General features: G+C 46.6%; 3 protein-coding genes across 5 annotated transcripts in view; 2 read left to right on the top strand and 1 right to left on the bottom strand.

Moving 5' to 3' along the window:
• The window catches only part of LOC138950247 (uncharacterized), a 796434-nt gene that overhangs the window by 78934 nt on the left and 697003 nt on the right, over nucleotides 1-20497 (bottom strand). The window lies entirely within an intron of this gene.
• Nucleotides 1-20497, top strand: part of LOC138950264 (uncharacterized) — a gene marked incomplete in the record, with an annotated part of 260344 nt that overhangs the window by 57212 nt on the left and 182635 nt on the right.
• On the top strand, nucleotides 81-18751 carry LOC138951289 (uncharacterized). The gene is made up of 13 exons (XM_070322919.1): nucleotides 81-174; nucleotides 711-929; nucleotides 2086-2325; nucleotides 3440-3609; nucleotides 5143-5265; nucleotides 7289-7400; nucleotides 9107-9270; nucleotides 10065-10166; nucleotides 11678-11876; nucleotides 13209-13318; nucleotides 13616-13789; nucleotides 17144-17471; nucleotides 18633-18751. Exons 1-13 carry the CDS (start codon nucleotides 81-83, stop codon nucleotides 18728-18730), a joined length of 2133 nt encoding a protein of 710 aa, XP_070179020.1. The 3' UTR covers nucleotides 18731-18751.

A 20497-nucleotide genomic window follows, 5' to 3' on the forward strand; every position in this document is an offset into this window, starting at 1 on the left:
TATAATAGTGAAGATGTGCTTTATATTTGCCCTAGGTGCTTGTTAGCATGACAAGGGAAGGGAGTAGAAGCGGGAAGAGGATGGTGTGGGTCGTGTCGTTGTCGCTGTTGTTGCTGGCAAGTCCGGTGAGGGCGCGATTAGACAGACAGGTGTGCGAACAGCGGCAACCAACAGGTAAGTGTGTGTGTGGGAGGGGGGGTGGCGGGGAGTGTGTGTGTGTGTATGGGGGAGTGTGTGTGTGTGTGTGTGTGTGTGTGGGTGTGTGTGGGGTGTGTGTGTGAGGGTGTGTGTGTGTTTGTAAGTGTGTGTGTATGTTTGTATGGGTGTGAGAGTGTGTGCGTGTTTGTGTTTGTCGGTATATGCGTGCGTGCATGATTGCGTGCGTGCGTGTGTGTGTGTGTGTGTGTGTGTGTGTGTGTGTGTGTGTGTGTGTGTGTGTGTGTGTTTGTGTGTGTGTGTGTGCGTGTTTATGTGTGCGGGTTTGTGTGCGTGCGTGCGTACATTTCTTCGCAATGTATCATCATTTACATTATTTCAATCTTTATTGCTTGGGTCACGTATATTAAAACAAAACATGTCACGCACGCACACGCTGTTCGGCATCAACTCCCCAATGGCTGTGTAACGTACCCTAGCTAGGTACATCATTGTACCGAATATGGTGGAGGTACTCGAAGCGATTGAAATCTCGCTGCTGCTTATGTCCACAGCATCACCAGAAAGCGAGCCCCAGCGTCCAGTTGTACCCGACACTTTTGAGGTGCACGTGGACTGCAAAATAGCCAATGCAAATCGCTCTACGGAGGTGCACGAGTACTACGACTACGCGAACAACAGGGACGTCATGCACCAGATTGAGTACGGGTCGCCCTACTATCTCTACTATGACTATGCTCAGAACGAGGCGCTCACGGTGTTTCCCAAGGAGAGTGAGTACATGTTCGGAAATAACTCTGTCGGGTATGTGTGGAAATAACTCTGTCGGGTATGTGTGGAAACAACTCTGTCGGGTATGTGTGGAAATAACTCTGTCGGGTATGTGTGGAAATAACTATGTCGGGTATGTGTGGAAATAACTCTGTCGGGTATGTGTGGAAACAACTCTGTCGGGTATGTGTGGAAATAACTCTGAAAGAGCGAGCATTTTTCAAAGAATGTATTTCGTGCAGTCAGAACGGATTGTCTATGAACACAATTGGAAGCCACATTCTGGCGCTAGACCTAACTTTTTTTTATAATCTAAATGATAAATTGACAGCTTGTCACACAAAAATTCTTAAATCATAAAATAATTCTTTTGTCATCAATACAAGATCAGTTCAACTCGAAGTTTTGAAAGTTTTAAAAAAGGGAACCCGGAAGGAGGTGACAGGTCACGCAAGATCGTGTTTCCCCAAGCAGACGAATGTTCTTTGAAGCCAACCGCCGCCGATAAGTTCGTGTGAATCGCAGTCGTTTGTTGCATTTTAGATTCAGAAGTACACAATTACGTGCTATTGCAGATACAGACAGTCGCATTGAAATCACAAACTGACGACGAAATTGTGAAAAATAGAAAGTGAGTGACACGGGTCCACGATGGCTCAAGGGTAAAATAAACCACGAAACGAACTGTGTCATTTAATGCTGTTAAATGCTATTGCAAGTGTGTTCCATAAGGTTAAAATGCTTTTTTTGTGAGAAGATTTAAATCGTTCTGTAAACCGTTTGAGACAGACTGGGGATTTAATTGATTTATTTTAACTATACAAATCGATTTCATTAATAAATAATGGTATCAAATATATCCTTGATCAGCAGAGAAAGAATTATAAATACTTTCAAATGTTGATTGTCTCCGTTCAGGACATTGCAAGCATTAAACAAAAACATTATTCGCGCAACATGGAAACCAGATAATGTTACATGGATTCGAAAATAAACATTACATTTTTTTTTTTAAAGATTGGTGGCTTGTCGTCAGACCAGCATCTTTGTCGATCTAAGGTGCTTTTCGCCTTGGATATTACCCCTTTAACTGACAGATTACGATGACTATTAAAGGCTGTCTGGCAGTCTTCTCAGGCAACCACATTACATCTGCAGAAAGGTGCTTCGTTGAGCAGCTGTCGGGGGATGTAAACCGCTTCCTGTTTGGCTACAAGACAGCCAATGGGCGAGGACATGTCTTCTCTCCATCCGCAGCGCTACACGTTGGCTTTAGCGGCGCCACCACCACCTACCTGGGCTCCGGCTGGGCGCGGGGAGTACGGGTACACACCTGGTACTCCTGTCAGTATGTACCCGAGTTTGACGCCTCCGTCAACGTGTACTGGTCTTTCACGGGTGAGTGGCGGGTTGAGAGGTTGTTTGTCACGTGTCACCAGGGTTGTGTTTCAATCGGAAGTTTACTGAGGTTATTTGTCACGTGTCATCATGGTTTTGTTTCAGTCGGAAGTTTACTGAGGCTGTTTGTTCCTGAAGACAAGAGTTAATGCCACCACCACTCTCACTCCCTCTTCCAGCGTCACTGCATCTTAGTCCCAATTATCTAGGCATTCACACATTCATTCTTCCGTCCATCTATCCATCCATCCACCAATCAATCCTTACACCCACCCATCCATCATCCATCCATCCACCAATCAATTCTTACACCCACCCATCCATCCATCCATCCACCCACCCACTCATCCACCCATCCATTCATCCATATATCCATTCATTCTTCCTTCCGTCCATCTATTCATCAATCCAGCCATCTGTGCACCAACCAACTCATCCATCCATCCGTCAATCCATCTAACCATCAATTTATCCACCAACCCACCCATTCATTCATTCATTCATTCATTCATTCATCCATCCATCCATCCATCCATCCATCCACCCACCCACCCATTTATTCACCCATCTATTCATTTACCCATCCATCCATCCACACATCCATTTATTCACCCACCCATCCATCCGTTCAAAACAATGTGGAAACAGACACGTTACTGGTTTGCAAGCAGAATACACAGAAACCTTTAATTGGTGCGTTTATAATTGACCTCAAGCTTGCCCTTGCGACTAACTACATGTATATTCTGTGTGAGAACTAACGATGATACTGTTAGCGATTGGCACAACACATGTTGACAGCGAGTGACTATATGATATTATAGTCAGTCGCTGTCAAGATGTGTTGTGCGAATCGCTAACAGTATCATCGTCAGTTCTCACACAGAATATAGTCAGTCGCTGTCAACATGTGTTGTGCGAATCGCTAACAGTATCATCGTCAGTTCTCACACAGAATATAGTCAGTCGCTGTCAACATGTGTTGTGCGAATCGCTAACAGTATCATCGTCAGTTCTCACAAATAATATAAATATTATTCTGTGTGAGAACTGACGATGATACTGTTAGCGATTCGCACAACACATGTTGACAGCGAGTGTTTGCACTTTTCAGACCCTCGGAGCTGGGACACAGCGGTGGGGTACCCAGACACACCCGTCCAGTGCCGGGTAGCCGGGGTAGCCATCAACCAGAACGATCCCATGAACGGAACCCACACCTTCAGTCACACTTACGACTTTCTCCACTTCAAGAATTTCATCTCCAGGCCTGAAGTGTTTGAGGTGATGATGATGATTCTGCTGCTCCTGCTGCTGCTGCTGCTGATGATGATGATGAAGATGATGAAGATGATGAAGATGATGATGTTGATGATGATGAAGATGATGATGATGATGATGATGATGATGATGATGATGACGATAATGATGATGATGATGCTGACGATGATGATGTAATTGTAGTTGTGGTTGTTGTTGATGTTGTTGTTGTTGTTGTTGTTGTTGTTGTCCACTCTTCACGTCTCCAGTGTTGGCGGTGAAACGTTGATCTGCCCCCCGTCCCCTGGCCCTCTCCCCCCCCCCCACCCCATCCCTCCCCGGTCTGGAGAAGGGGGTGGTGGGGGAGGGGGGGGGGTGGAAGCAGTGTAGGAAAGGACAATGGCTGGAGATGGGTGGACTGGTAGCAGTGTAGGAAAGGACAATGGCTGGAGATGGGTGGACAGGTAGCAGTGTAGGAAAGGGCAATGGCTGGAGATGGGTGGACTGGAAGCATTGTGGGAAAGGGCAATGGCTTGGCTGGAGATGGGTGGACTGGTAGCAGTGTAGGAAAGGGCAATGGCTGGAGATGGGTGGACTGGTAGCAGTGTAGGAAAGGACAATGGCTGGAGATGGGTGGACTGGTAGCAGTGTAGGAAAGGGCAATGGCTGGAGATGGGTGGTCTGGTAGCAGTGTAGGAAAGGGCAATGGCTGGAGATGGGTGGACTGGTAGCAGTGTAGGAAAGGGCAATGGCTGGAGATGGGTGGACTGGTAGCAGTGTAGGAAAGGGCAATGGCTGGAGATGGGTGGACTGGTAGCAGTGTAGGAAAGGACAATGGCTGGAGATGGGTGGACTGGTAGCAGTGTAGGAAAGGACAATGGCTGGAGATGGGTGGACTGGTAGCAGTGTAGGAAAGGACAATGGCTGGAGATGGGTGGACAGGTAGCAGTGTAGGAAAGGACAATGGCTGGAGATGGGTGGACTGGTAGCAGTGTAGGAAAGGACAATGGCTGGAGATGGGTGGACTGGTAGCAGTGTAGGAAAGGACAATGGCTGGAGATGGGTGGACTGGTAGCAGTGTAGGAAAGGACAATGGCTGGAGATGGGTGGACTGGTAGCAGTGTAGGAAAGGACAATGGCTGGAGATGGGTGGACTGGTAGCAGTGTAGGAAAGGACAATGGCTGGAGATGGGTGGACTGGAAGCATTGTGGGAAAGGGCAATGGCTTGGCTGGAGATGGGTGGACTGGAAGAGGAAGTTTTGGGTAGATGTTGCCCCCCAAACGTCTTGCTGTTTTATAAGTGCGGTATTTCCTTTTTTGTGATAGTAGACGTCGATCTGCTCTAAATGGGTCGGCCCTTCTCTCGTGTGATAGTTAACGTCGACCTCGTATTAAAGGTGAGGTGCTTCTCTATTGTAGTAGTAGACACACACATCGCGCTCGGCGTGAATTGTGATGGATTGTGATGGATTGTAGTGAATTGTGCTGGATCGTAGTGAATTGTGATGGATCGTAGTGGAATGTGGTGGATTGTGATGATGTTTGTGTTGACGCAGACCCCGGATGACGTGGTGTGTGCGGGCCGTGTTAACAGCCGGACTGTCCCTGACCTACCTGACGCCTTCTCATTCACAGTGGAGGTGGTCAACGTCCTGGACAAACAGGTGTCCTTTATGCAGGTGAGGTTCGAGTCCTTTACACCTGGCCACATTCCCGAAGGCCCGGTAGCTAAACTGGTAGAGCACTGGACTTGTCATCCTTAGGTCGCAGGTTCGAGTCCTTTCCACCTTGCCACATTCCCGAAGGCCCGGTAGTTAAACTGGTAGAGCACTGGACTTGTCATCCTAAGGTCGCAGGTTCGAGTCCTTTCCACCTTGCCACATTCCCGAAGGCCCGGTAGCTCAACTGGTAGAGCACTGGACTTGTCATCCTAAGGTCGCAGGTTCGAGTCCTTTCCACCTTGCCACATTCCCGAAGGCCCGGTAGCTCAACTGGTAGAGCACTGGACTTGTCATCCTAAGGTCGCAGGTTCGAGTCCTTTCCACCTTGCCACATTCCCGAAGGCCCGCTAGCCCAACTAGTAGAGCACTGGACTTGTCATCCTAAGGTCGCAGGTTCGAGTCATTTCCACCTTGCCACATTCCCGAAGGCCCGCTAGCCCAACTAGTAGAGCACTGGACTTGTCATCCTAAGGTCGCAGGTTCGAGTCCTTTCCACCTTGCCACATTCCCGAAGGCCCGCTAGCCCAACTAGTAGAGCACTGGACTTGTCATCCTAAGGTCGCAGGTTTAAAACCAGGCCGGACGGACACGGGTCAACTTTATGTGCAGACTGAGAGAGGTATCCATGTCCCATCCTCGTGTCACCATTGTGGCACGTAGAAAACCTTGGTCATTCTGCCATAAGTGCAGGTGGCTGATTACACCTAAACACGCAGACACCTGGGTAGTGCGACTCTGTTGCTGCTAGCTTTCCACTAGGAGGAAGCGATAGGACAATAAAGTAATGAAAATGAAAAGAAAATGAAAATGAAGGAGAAGTGAGGTACGCGGCGAACGGCGTGAGGCCCAGACAGCCAGACATGCGAACGAAGACTGAAAGAAACAACAAAGGAGAACAAATACCGTTAACAAAACTTCTTAACAGATACAAACAATCTCTTTAACCTAACCTGGAGAGAATAGCTCGCTGAAAGATTGCTCAAACAAGTCTTACCCAGGTATTTAACCCTTATACCCCACTGCTCATCCACACTGGGCTATACAGTGACATAGCTGGCACTGATTTATAGACAGTTCATACAAGTTATTAGAAAGAAATCAAACATAATTGTAAACCAATGACATGCAGGGTTCAGCCTTGATCATGATGTAAGAGGGTATGGGTCATCGGACCCCACAACCACATGCAGTGTTCAGCCTTGATCATGATGTAAGAGGGTATGGGTCATCGGACCCCACAACCACATGCAGTGTTCAGCCTTGATCATGATGTAAGAGGGTATGGGTCATCGGACCCCACAACCACATGCAGTGTTCAGCCTTGATCATGATGTAAGAGAGCATGGGTCATCGGACTCCACAACCAAATGCCATTGGGACATGGTCAAAGGCGCAAAGTTCGAGAAGAGGGGGGGGGGGGTCTGGGACACCCACCATCCCTACCCATACACACACCCGTCCCCGGAATTGTGGTTTGTCCAAGTAAGCTAAATTATGCATCCTGATTTCATTTGAGCTTAGAATGTGCAATCGCAAAAGTATTATTTTAACAAGAGCTGTGTGGAACTGTGACTGACTCTTGTTGCATATGTTTATATTCATAAGAGAAGTTGTAAATGTTCTTTTGTCGTTTAGATTGTACTGGCTCTGTCTCATTGTACGATGATTGTGTCTCTGGCTTTGGGTGAAAGCAGTGGTACGCAAAATTGATGGCATTACAGCGGTGTGTGTGTGTGTGTGTGTGTGTGTGTGTGTGTGTGTGTGTGTGTGTGTGTGTGTGTGTGTGCGTGCGTGCGTGTATGTGTGTGTGTGTGTGTGTGAGAGAGAGAGTGTGTGTGTTTGTGTTTCGTGTATATGTGTGTGTGTGTGTGTATGTGTGTGTGTGTGTGTGTGTGTGTGTGTGCTTGTGTGTGTATGTGTGTGTGTGTGTGTGTGCGTGCGTGCGTGTGTGTGTGTGTGTGTGTGTGTGTGTGCGCGACAGGAGTGGTATGACTACAGGCTGAAGGTGGTCCAGTTTCGCTACGTACCGGGCCCTTACCAGAGCATTTTGTATGGAGGCCGACCACTGAGAGAAGTACACGACTTTGGAACCGGTCAGTGAGTTACATGCCTTGTACATCGTTGATCAATAACATATATCAGAAAGAATTACGTGGCTTTGGGACCGACGAGTGATTTACGTACATGCATGATGACGTCGCTGGTGGTGACGTCACATCTGGTTCCGTCACTGCGCGGTGCGCTGACGTCATCATCAGACACGGAAATGAAACTGGGCGTGATCCTGCCTCGTACAATCGCACTCAGTACAAGTCGGGTAGAAACCGTCCGATCCGATACACATGACTATAGGACCGCCCAGTCTGTTCAATAACTTGACATGCACCAATCAATAGCTTACAGTGCCGATCTGTAGGGCAGAAGAGGTATGATCCGATACACATGACTATAGGACCGTCCAGTCAGTTCAATAACTTGACATGTACCAATCAACAGCTTACAGTGCCGCTCTGTGGAGCAGAAGAGGTATGCTCCGATACACATGACTATAGGACCGCCCAGTCTGTTCAATAACTTGACATGCACCAAGCAACAGCTTACAGTGCCGCTCTGTAGGGCAGAAGAAGTATTCCCGTTGGTGCACTGTTCGCTTGTGTTTTCCTGGTACAAAACAAGCGCGGGCAATAATAACAATTCTTATTTTAAGAGGGCACTAAATAAAGTGCCGTTCACATGGCTGAGTTTCAACCAGCTTTTCCCCACCTTTTCTCGTTTGAAAATCGCTCTTGAGTCTTCGAGGCCAAGTCGGCGAAAAGTGTGCCATGTGTTCGGCCCCGGCGGTTTAGGAACGATTTAGGCCAGATTTAGCACCGACTCCCAAACTCAGTTGAACACTGCTCGACTCGGCCGTGACTTGGCGAAGATTGTGTGCAGACTTTTCTCATCGTGCTAACCGATTGGTTGGCTCTTGCCAGAGATGAAGAAAATGTAGGTTTTACGCCCTCACGGCAAAAGCTAGCCAGAGATATTAGCAGATGCCTATTTCTATCTATGCTCTAGCCAGAGATATGATCATATGCCTATTTCTATCTATGCTCTAGCCAGAGATATGATCAGATGCCTATTTCTATCTATGCTCTAGCCAGAGATATGATCAGATGCCTATTTCTATCTATGCTCTAATCAGAGATGATCAGATGCCTATTTATATCTATGCTCTAGCCAGAGATATGATCAGATGCCTATTTCTATCTATGCTCTAGCCAGAGATATGATCAGATGCCTATTTCTATCTATGCTCTAGCCAGAGATATGATCAGATGCTTATTTCTATCTATGCTCTAGCCAGAGATATTATCAGATGCCTATTTCTATCTCTGCTCTAGCCAGAGATATTATCAGATGCCTATTTCTATCTATGCTCTAGCCAGAGATATTATCAGATGCCTATTTCTATCTATGCTCTAGCCAGAGATATTATCAGATGCCTATTTATATCTATGCTCTAGCAAAACTGCTCTTCCCGCATCAGGAGCTAGTCCCGATAACTTAAATGGCCTTCACGTCTGACGAAAATCGCCGCTTAAAACTAGTTTGATTTTTCGCGCTTTTCACATGTGGAGCGATTTTGATTTGACTTGAACACCAACTGAAATCGCGTGAAAGTTGGGGGAACTACAGGTGGTAGAAAGTCCTCCGTTTGAAAGGTACTTTTACAGAATTAGCAGATGCACACAGTCCGCCAAAAGATGATTGGTTCATGATTTTACCCATGGGACCCCCTCTCTGTTGTGTGGAGGTGTGGCCTACATCATGGACGAGAAGCTGGGCAACTGCACCGTGACGTCAATAGAGCGTGACGTCTTTGATGATAGAGCCGCTGCTGACGTCACACACGTGCGACTGAGAACGGCGGTGGAGTTCTTCGACCTAGACAACACGAAGCCTGTCTACATGGGACCGGTCAGTTCTGCTGACAGGGGGGATAGGGGGGGAGGGGGGGGGGGGGTCAGGGGTGATGACTGTTTATTGGAGAGGTTGAATGACGCGAATTCGCACATGTATATAGATAGTTTAAATCAAAGTTTGAGAGCAGACGTTATAATTATACAGTGTAAGCTAGCCCCCCCCCCCCTTTCCAGATGTAAGGGCACCCTCCACCCCCCCCCCCCCACTCCCCCCCCCCCCCTCCGCCCCTCTGCTGAAGACTGTGTATTACCCCTATTGTTAGCATGACAACGTCGGGTAAACTCTTGCCCTCACTAAAACACAGTTTCGTCAAATGCATTTATTAATGTAACTAATTAATCTCGTATCTATTAATGATTTAATCAATTCATCAATTTATTCATTTATTTATGTATTAGTTATTTGTCTTTTCTTTTAATCATTTACTTATCTGTAATTGTTTAGATATTGGAACAGGGCATAAGACATGTTTAGATATTAGAACAGGGCATAAGACATGTTTAGATATCGGAACAGGGCATAAGACATGTTTAGATATTGGAACAGGGCATAAGACATGTTTAGATATTGGAACAGGGCATAAGACATGTTTAGATATTGGAACAGGGCATAAGACATGTTTAGATATTGGAACAGGGCATAAGACATGTTTAGATATTGGAACAGGGCATAAGACATGTTTAGATATTGGAACAGGGCATAAGACACGTTTAGATATTGGAACAGGGCATAAGACATGTCAAGAAAGACTGAGTGAGGTGAAATAAGTGAGAAACGTATGTCCCCAGAGAACTGTGCGAGGCCTACCGTGTGAGACGTGGATCGCCAACAAGGCGGACTACCCCCCCGGCTCCAACAACACGGCCACACTGGAGTGGTCCTTCAGGGCGGTACGTTTATCTAAACAGACCTTAAGTCACTCGTGGTTAACGTTAACTGGAGTGGTCTTTCAGGGCGGTACGTTCATCTAAACAGACTTTAAGTCACTCGTGGTTAACATTAACTGGAGTGGTCCTTCAGGGCGGTACGTTCATCTACACAGGCCTTAAGTCACCCATGGTTAACATTAACGTAACCGCAAGCCACATCTGGCATTGCGCAACACACCCCACGCGAGGAGAAGATCGTTACCAAATCAGCTTACCACATGCAGACCGTAAAATCGCCTAGTTGTACGGCCTGTGGCCAGAAGGCTGTGAGCTTTGTCTCGGTTGCGCAACTTAGGCAAACCTTGACTATCACTACAGTACTCTCTGCCCCACGGAGCGCCCGTAGCAGATACCTGCGCCAGGGGTGTCGATGGGCGTTGGCAATCGCGCAAAATGTTGCCATCATCTTTCTAGAGCTACCGATCGTTTTACGATTTTCCTCTGAGATGTGGCTAAGCTCATGTCCGTTATGCTACTCTTACACTGTGCCGAATTGTCCTTGCGAATAGAATTTTCCAATAATTCGCAATGATCGGGACATGGTCGCAAGACATTCGTAAATGTTCTTAACCATTCGCCACCATTCGTCTCTTGTTTCGAACAAAGCAACATGTTTATAATATTGGCAAGGACATCATATTCTTAACTTTTTTTGCAAGTATTCGCAAGACATTCGTAACCATCGCTTTGTGTTTGTAACGCTCGCAACCATTCGCTATGCCTGTCTTACACTGTGCTGAATATCCTTGCGAACATTCGTAATCATGCATCGCAATGTACTCGTAACGCTCGCAAGGCATTCGCAACCATTCGCTATGCCTGTCTTTTACTGTGCCGAATATCCGTGCGAATATTCGTAATCATGCATCGCAATGTACTCGTAACGCTCGCAAGGCATTCGCAACCATTCGCTATGCCTGTCTTTTACTGTGCCGAATATCCGTGCGAATATTCGTAATCATGCATCGCAATGTACTCGTAACGCTCGCAAGGCATTCGCAAACATTCGTGATGCCAGTCTTACACTGTGCCGAATATTCTTGCGAATATGGATTATTATGCATTCACAATGATCGGTAGACATTCGCAAGCACTCGCAATCATTCGTAAGACATTCGCAAGGATTCTTTAGGCTTCGAATGGTCAATATTGTTCCTGTCCATTCGTCTTTGTTTTTTTTATTAATACAACATGTTCATATACACATTTCTTGCGAATGTCTTAAGAATGGTTGCGAGTGCTTGCGAATATGTTGCATTGCGAGAGCTACGAATACCTTTACGATGATTACGAATGGCTTGCGATACTTACGAGTACGTTGCGAACAAGTGAAGAATATGCCTTCCTTGCGAAGACAAGCAGTCCACAATAAGCAGTCGGTTAAATTCATCATTTGATTACAGAAACAGTCGATGTGAATCTGTCGCCATCATTATCTTGTCAATGCAAGTACACGCGTACCTATATTACAGGACAACTGGACGTCAACACTGGACCAGCAGGCGCTGCTGAGTGGCGGCACACCGGTGCAGATGCATCTAGAGTTGGCTGGGGAAGAGTACGACAACAACTTCTTCCATTTCTTCAAGTCGCGACCTGACGTGCTGGCTTTTGACGTGTCGCCCTGCTTCCTACACAGGGGGAGGCGCAACTTTGACTTTGCCATCTCCAGTAAGTCACCTTATTCTGACTTTGCCATCTCCAGTAAGTCACCTCATTCTGACTTTGCCATCTCCAGTAAGTCACCTTATTCTGACTTTGCCATCTCCACTAAGTCACCTCATTCTGACTTTGCCATCTCCAGTAAGTCACCTCATTCTGACTTTGCCATCTCCAGTAAGTCACCTCATTCTGACTTTGCCATCTCCAGTAAGTCACCTCATTCTGACTTTGCCATCTCCAGTAAGTCACCTCATTCTGACTTTGCCATCTCCAGTAAGTCACCTCATTCTGACTTTGCCATCTCCAGTAAGTCACCTCATTCTTACTTTGCAATATGCAGTAAGTCACGTCATTTGTGACCCTCCACCACGGAATGAGTCGCATGTCGCCTTTAAAGAGTTTGTTATGCTCTATCCAGTGGTGAAGACCGTTTTAGAAAAGAGCAAAAACTGTTTAAGTTATAAGCCTGTGACTAAGGTGACCCTCACACTGTTACAAGGGGTCCTGATTTGGCCTATTATGGACCGCTGGACCCGAAAAGCAACAGCTAACTAACTAACACTGTTACAAGACACTCCCGGGACTTATATTAAGCTTAGCGAAGAACCGCGCGAGGTGACATGCGACTCATTTCGTGGTGGAGGGTCACATTTTGACTTTGACATTTGAACTAGGTCACGTCATTATGACGTTGCCATCTCCGGTAATTTGGTTCATTTTACTAAGCAATTTGAATAAAGTCACGTCATTTTGACTTTGACTTTGCCGTCTTAAGAAAGTCACGTCATTTTAAATGTGCCATATCCAGTACGTCATGTCATTTTGGCTTTGCTATCTGAAGTAGTTCACGTCATTCTGACTTTACCATCTCCAGTAACATCACATCATTTTGAATTTGACATCTCCAGAAAGTTTTTTGTTTAGCCATCTACAGGAAATCTTAGTGAGATTACCTCATTTTGTCTTTGCAATCTTCAATGAGTTACGTCATTTTGACTTTGGCATCTATAGTAAGTCACGTCTTTCTGATTTTATCATATTAAGTAAGTTTTGTCATTCTGACTATGCCATGTCCCGTAAGTTACGTCATTTGGACTTTAACATTTGAGTACGTCACGTCATTTGGACTTCGCTATCTGCAGTCACGTCACGTCATTTTCACCTTGCCACCTCAAGACAGTAACGTCATTTTCATTCAATCATTTGCAGTAAGTCGCGTCATTTCAACTCGAGCTTCTCTGTTCCTTGAGGCTGTGGATTTACAGTGATGTACAGTTATGACAAGATAAGCAATAACAACAAGAGTTTTGTTTGTGTTCCTAAAGTCCAGACATGTTGCAGACGATTTCCTGGCCAACGTCAAGCGCAACTTACGGGAGTTCAAGTTGTCGGTCCTGGCCTCTCTGGTCTACGTCACGGAGTTGTCTGCTCTTCGCATCGCTGACATCCAGGTGGACCGTTGATGCAATTCTCTCCGCGTGAAAGAAAACAAGTCTTGATAAACACACACACACACACACACACACACACACACACACACACACACACACACACACACACACACACACACACACACACACAATGACACATCCACACATACGCCACACCCTCATCTTGATTTTCAGTCAATGTTAAAACATTTACTCATAACTTTACTCAATGTAAAAAGACCAATGAAGAAGGATGATCGGCGCCTAGTAAAAAAAAAAGAGAACAAAAGAAGATGTGAATGTCGTTTCCTCGTGCAGGTTGTGTTCCTGGACAATATCCACATCCGGGTATCCTTGCTGGACAAAGCGCCCATTTCCGGTGACGTCAGCAAGGTCCAAGCGCAGCCAGAACTGGACAACTCGGCCAACGCCTTGCTGCAGGTCATCAGAAACAACAGCTTCATCATCGGGGGCTTCGGACCTGATGGCCAGGTATGCAGGAGATGTAGAGGTTACATGCCGAGTTTCAGTGATTATTAAAAAATAATGGTCGAAGTTAGCGGATCATGAAAAATGCGAGCTTCAGCAATAATGGCAATAACAAAGACGCATGGTTCCGGTTTCTTCGACGTGTATAAAGTACACACATGCCTCGCCAGGTTTGTTTCTGTGACTGGTCAACAGACGATGCCATTTGCTTTGTTTGTGTTTTTGTGTGTGTTGCTAACCGTGCATACAAAATAGATTACGTGTAAAATCAAACAACAAACCTTGCACAGTTCAAGAAGCTGCAATCTGATTCTGAAGCGATCTTTCTCTGATTCTAGCAGACGGTTTTTTCAATGTTTGACACAAAAGCAGCAAACTCTCCTGTCTACATGGAACGTCCTTGTACAGTGCAATGTTGAAATGAAGTTACCGGTCTGAAACATTTAGCCGTTGACTTTCTTCTGAGACAATCCTTGTTCTCTTATCATCTACAGATTTACCGCAGTCTTCATCACGCGAAGCCCCAACAGAAGTCAGACTTTCGAACATAAAATATACGTAAGCAAGCATGATACGTCGAGTCATGACGTCATATGAATCCTGGCATATTGACGTAATGCCAAACATCCGGTTATTTCGAGTCTTCTCCGTAATACATGTCAATGGCTTTTTCAATGTTCGGTCATTTCCGTGGATAAATGCGCAAAGAGAAATGCGCACTAAACTGTCACTGTCGTCTGCAATCGACGGCATGGACCATTCTGGTAGTTGTTGCTGACAAAAACATGATTTTAAAACAGAATATAATTTAAGAATAGCAATATAAACGCTATTGTGTTTTCAGCGTAGCAATATGGTCCAATATTTTGACTCGAAAAAGTATAATGCGTCGGCATTATACTTTATACTTGGGGTAAGTGATTTTGGTTGCTGGGTAAGTTACCGAAAAATAACTAGCCCTACAAGTTTACAGAGAGAAAGAAGCAGAGGGGGGAATAAGCTCCGATATGACCCTTCTCTCTCAACACACACACAGACACTCACACGCGCGCGCACACACATTCACACACGCGCACACGTACGCGCGCGCACACACACACACACAAACACACACACACACACACACAAACACACACTCACACTCCATCCCTATCAGTGAGCCATACTGACCAGCATACTTGACAACAATCGTGGCCAAAGTGATGACACATCATTCATTTGCTGGCTTGTGTTCCAGATAACTGGCATACTCTTTGCTGTCAACACAGTCGGGGCCCCCGTCTGACACCTGGCCGTCTCACACCTGACCGTCTCACACCTGACCGTCTGACACCTGACCGTCTCACACCTGACCGTCTGACACCTGACCGTCTCACACCTGATCGTCTGACACCTGACCGTCTCACACCTGACCGTCTCACACCTGGCCGTCTGACACCTGACCGTCTCACAACTGACCGTCTGACACCTGACCGTCTCACACCTGACACCTGACCGTCTGACACCTGACCGTCTGACACCTGACCGTCTGACACCTGACCGTCTTACACCTGACCGTCTCACACCTGACCGTCTCACACCTGACTGTCTCACACCTGACCGTCTCACACCTGACCGTCTCACACCTGACCGTCTCACACCTGACCGTCTGACACCTGACCGTCTGACACCTGACCGTCTGACACCTGACCGTCTCACACCTGACCATCTCACACCTGACCGACTGACACCTCACCGTCTCACACCTGACCGTCTGACACCTGACCGTCTGACACCTGTCCGTCTCACACCTGACCGTCTCACACCTGACCGTCTCACACCTGACCGTCTCACACCTGATCGTCTGACACCTGACCGTCTCACACCTGACCGTCTGACACCTGACCGTCTGACACCTGACCGTCTGACACCTGACCGTCTGACACTTGACCGTCTGACACCTGCCCGTCTGTCACCTGACCGTCTGACACCTGACCGTCTGCCACCTGACCGTCTGCCACCTGACCGTCTGCCACCTGACCGTCTGCCACCTGACCGTCTGACACCTGACCGTCTGACACCTGACCGTCTGACACCTGACCGTCTGACACCTGACCGTCTCACAGCGGACCGTCTCACACCTGACCGTCTCACACCTGACCGTCTCACACCTGACCGTCTGACACCTGACCGTCTCACACCTGACCGTCTCCCACCTGACCGTCTCGCACCTGACCGTCTCGCACCTGACCGTCTCACACCTGACCGTCTCACACCTGACCGTCTCACACCTGACCGTCTCACACCTGACCGTCTCAGACCTGACCGTCTCACACCTCACCGTCTCACACCTCACCGTCTCACACCTGACCATCTCACACCTGACCGTCTCACACCTGACCGTCTCACACCTGACCGTCTCACACCTCAACGTCTCACACCTCACCGTCTCACACCTCACCGTCTCACACCTCACCGTGTCACACCTCACCGTCTCACACCTCACCGTCTCACACCTCACCGTCTCACACCTCACCGTCTCACACCTCACCGTCTCACACCTCACCGGTCTTTTACATGGTGTTAGCCCATCCTTATCTTGGACATATGTTTTTGATAAATCAAAATCTTAAAAAATAGTTCACACAAAAACAGTCGCTTTTACAAAATGAATTCATGTCAACATCCCACTCGGCACAGAGAACATCCGGGCTCTTCACTTTTGCTATTTATCCAAGTGGAGGGATGTTCTTTTTCATGTTCTGATCTCTTCTTCTTCTTCTTCTTCTTCTTCTTCTTCTGCGTTCCTGGGCTGAAACTCCCACGTACACTCGTGTTTTTTGCACGAATGGGGATTTACGTGTATGACCGTTTTTACCCCGCCATTCAGGCAGCCATACGCCGCTTTCGGATGATGCATGCTTGGTATTTTCGTGTTTCTATAACCCACCGAACTCTGACATGGATTACAGGATCTTTTTCGTGCGCACTTGGTCCTGTGCTTGCGTGTCCACACGATCTAAAGTAAGCTGGCAGGAGAGTGCCTTTAAATGTAATCTTAGTTTACTTCTGGTTATATTTAATGGTTTTGCTGTTTCTTCTTTTGTGGTGTTCCTGTGTCATTTGTAATGCTGCTGTTCGTAGAGTTAGTACTGTTGATCAAATTATATAGATTTTCTCAAAAGTATGTGTGACAAATGCAGTCTTGGCTTCTCTTAAAACAAGCAACGCTCACATAGAAACATGGTTTTGCTTTTTATGTTTTATTATTTTTATTTTTTTATTGTGTTTTTTCTTTGTTGATTTTGTCGTTTGTCGTTGTTTTTGTTTTGTGTCGTGCTAGTTTAATTATATGCACTGTTGTTGTGTTAAATTTAGACATCCGTCACCAAGATGGTGGTGTTGCCGGACAGTGTCCGAGAGTACGTGCACGAGAGTGACCTGGCTCTGACCAGCACCACGCCCAGCGTCACCACAACCACGCCCACAGCGGTCAGCAAGACATCTCCCACACCCTCCGCCTCCAAACTGCCGCCTGGCGTGTCTCAAACCACGCCCACCGGACAGAAAAGCACCCCCAGTGCTCAGAGAAGCACGCCCACGCCCATTTCGTCCAGAACGACTTCCAAAGAGTCAGGCACGACACGGAAGCCTAGTACCGGTCACGATGTGGGAAGCCCTGGTGGGGCCACGGGATATTCTCCCGGTGAGTGTGTTGCGTTCACGTTGGAGAGAAATATACAGCTCTAATTAGACCCCCCACCCCCCCTGCACACACACACAGTTTGTCATGCTTACCAGCTGACATGTTTCGTGCTGACGGCGAAGGGAAGCAACTGTAGTCAGTATAGTACGGACGTAATGATGACTGACCTCCCTTGGAAACACTTCCTGTAAAGGCGGTCCTTAAATAGCCCGAAGTCGACTTCTTGAAAACTTCCCGAAGTCTTGTTACTTCGAGTTGTCGACTTGGCCTAATTAAGTACAAGCTTAACGCACACGCTACGTTGTAAGCATGGCTGAATAAACCCTGTTTTCCCGCCAACATCTTGTGTTTATATCACCAGCCAGCCCACTTCCAACTGAAGTTTTCGCGGAATCGACTTGGGTCTAAATTAATGACCGCCTTACCTTGCTTGTCTGTTTGGTTTAAACAAAATTTTTGTATTCAGAATTTCTTCGCATGAACAGTTGGGACACGCACTCAAGCAAATGCTTATATCACGTGACCAGAACAATACTAAATTACACACATTTTCGTAATGGTGGACATAACAACAATAAACCAGAAGAACAAATTGAAAGAATGGGGATGGGGAACTAACTAGAAACAAAAGAATCTACAGAAGATAAAAAGAAAAGGGAGGGGGAGGGGGGAGAAAGTACTAACAACCACAAGGAGAGACTAGGACGAAAGCACATAGGAAGAGAGCATCAAGTCTAAGACATGCAACATGTAAATTCAAGTAAATGTAACAATTTTATGGAAGGCAGTAATTCTGTTTATTTGGTTGATTGCAAGATTGAAAGGTGATCTGGTTACCTGCTTGATTGATGACAATAACAACACTTTATCGTCAATTAAAATTAATATATTAAAATGGAATATTCTTCTAAATACGTCAAGAATTGTGACCTGGACATTCACAAATACATAAAACACATAGATTATTGTTTTCATTATTTATTTGTTTTGTTTACCTCATTTGCATGCAGACTTCTTCAACCCTGAGTTGTTTTGGCCTTTTTTCTGTCTTTTTTTCTTGCATTTGATTCTTTGTTTGTAAGGCGGGGAGCATCTCTCTCTAATTATTGACATGATTGATTGATTGATTGATTAACTGTTGGCTTTTCTATACCGTTCCAGGCGCCATGGGAGGGCTGGCGATGGGAACCCTGGCTCTGGGGGCCCTGCTCGGAACGGGCTCGGCTATCATCTTCATACGGCGCACGTCCCGAAGATAGTCCTTTCTGTCATGCTGACGTCACACCACATACACTACTCACTGACGTTACACCACATATACTACAAACTGACGTCACACCACAGACACTACTCACTGACGTTACACCACAGATACTACACACTGACGTCATACATCAGATACTACATACTGACGTCACACCACAGACACTACTCACTGACGTCACATCACAGACACTACTCACTGACGTCACACCACAGAAACTACACACTGACGTCACACCACAGACACTACTCACTGACGTCACATCACAGACACTACACACTGACGTCATACCATATATACTACTCACTGACGTCACACCACAGAAACTATACACACTGATGTCACACCACAAACACTACACACTGACGTCACACCACATACGATACTCACTGACGTCACACCATATACACTACACATTGACGTCAAACCACATACACTACTTACTGACTTCACTCCACAGAAACTACACACTGACGTCACACCACATACACTACTCACTGACGTCACACCACAGAGACTACACACTGACGTCACACCACATATACTACACACTGACGTCACACCACATGCACTACTCAATGACATCACACCACGTACACTACTCACTGACGTCACATTACTGACTCACGTCACACCACATGCACTACTGACGCCACACCACATACACTACATACTGACGTCACACCACATATACTACTCACTGACGTCACACCACAGAAACTATACACACTGACGTCACACCACAAACAATACACACTGACGTCACACCACATACGCTACTCACTGACGTCACACCATATACACTACACATTGACGTCAAACCACATACCCTACTTACTGACGTCACTCCACATACATGTACACTACACACTGACGTCACACCACATACACTACTCACTGACGTCACACCACAGAAACTACACACTGACGTCACACCACATATACTACACACTGACGTCACACCACATTCACTACACACTGACATCACATCACGTACACTATTCACTGACGTCTCATTACTGACTTACGTCACACCTCAGACACTACACACTGACGTCACACCCCATACACAACTCAATGACGTCACACCACATACCCTACCCACTGACGTCACACCACAGACATTACTCTTTGACGTCACACCCCATACACAACTCAATGACGTCACACCACATACCCTACCCACTGACGTCACACCACATACACTACTTACTGAAGTCACATCACCGACACTACTCACTGACGTCACACCACCGACACTACTCACTTACGTCACACCACATGCACTACTCACTGACGTCACTCCAGTCAAAAATGATAGCCTTTACGCTCCTATCAAGTGACAAGAACGGATATTTTGTTGTAAAAAAAATGACACAGGTTTGGTGCAATGTGTCATACATCGGTTCTCACAACGTGTTTTTTTTAGCGTGAGGTTGTGTGCGCGTTTCCGAGATAAAAGGTTGTGTGCGCGTTTGTTAGTCCGTTTGCATGAGTGTGGTAGATTAGAACGTGTGCGTAATATGTTCATGTTCTACACCGTGTGTGTGTGTGTGTGTGCGCGTGTGTGTGTGTGTGTGTGTGTGTGTGTGTTGTGTGTCTATGTGTGTGTGTTGGGTGTGTATTGTGTGTGTGTGTGTGTGTGTGTGTGTGTGTGTGTGTGTGTGTGTGTGTGTGTGTGTGTGACAACAGTACGTGCTCTCCCCCCCCCCCCCACCCCTTCCCGGGCCCCTCTCCACCTGTGGACAATCTAATTTGTTGC

Source organism: Littorina saxatilis, linkage group LG16 (assembly GCF_037325665.1).
Source record: "Littorina saxatilis isolate snail1 linkage group LG16, US_GU_Lsax_2.0, whole genome shotgun sequence".
NCBI classification, from domain to species: Eukaryota; Metazoa; Mollusca; class Gastropoda; order Littorinimorpha; family Littorinidae; genus Littorina; species Littorina saxatilis.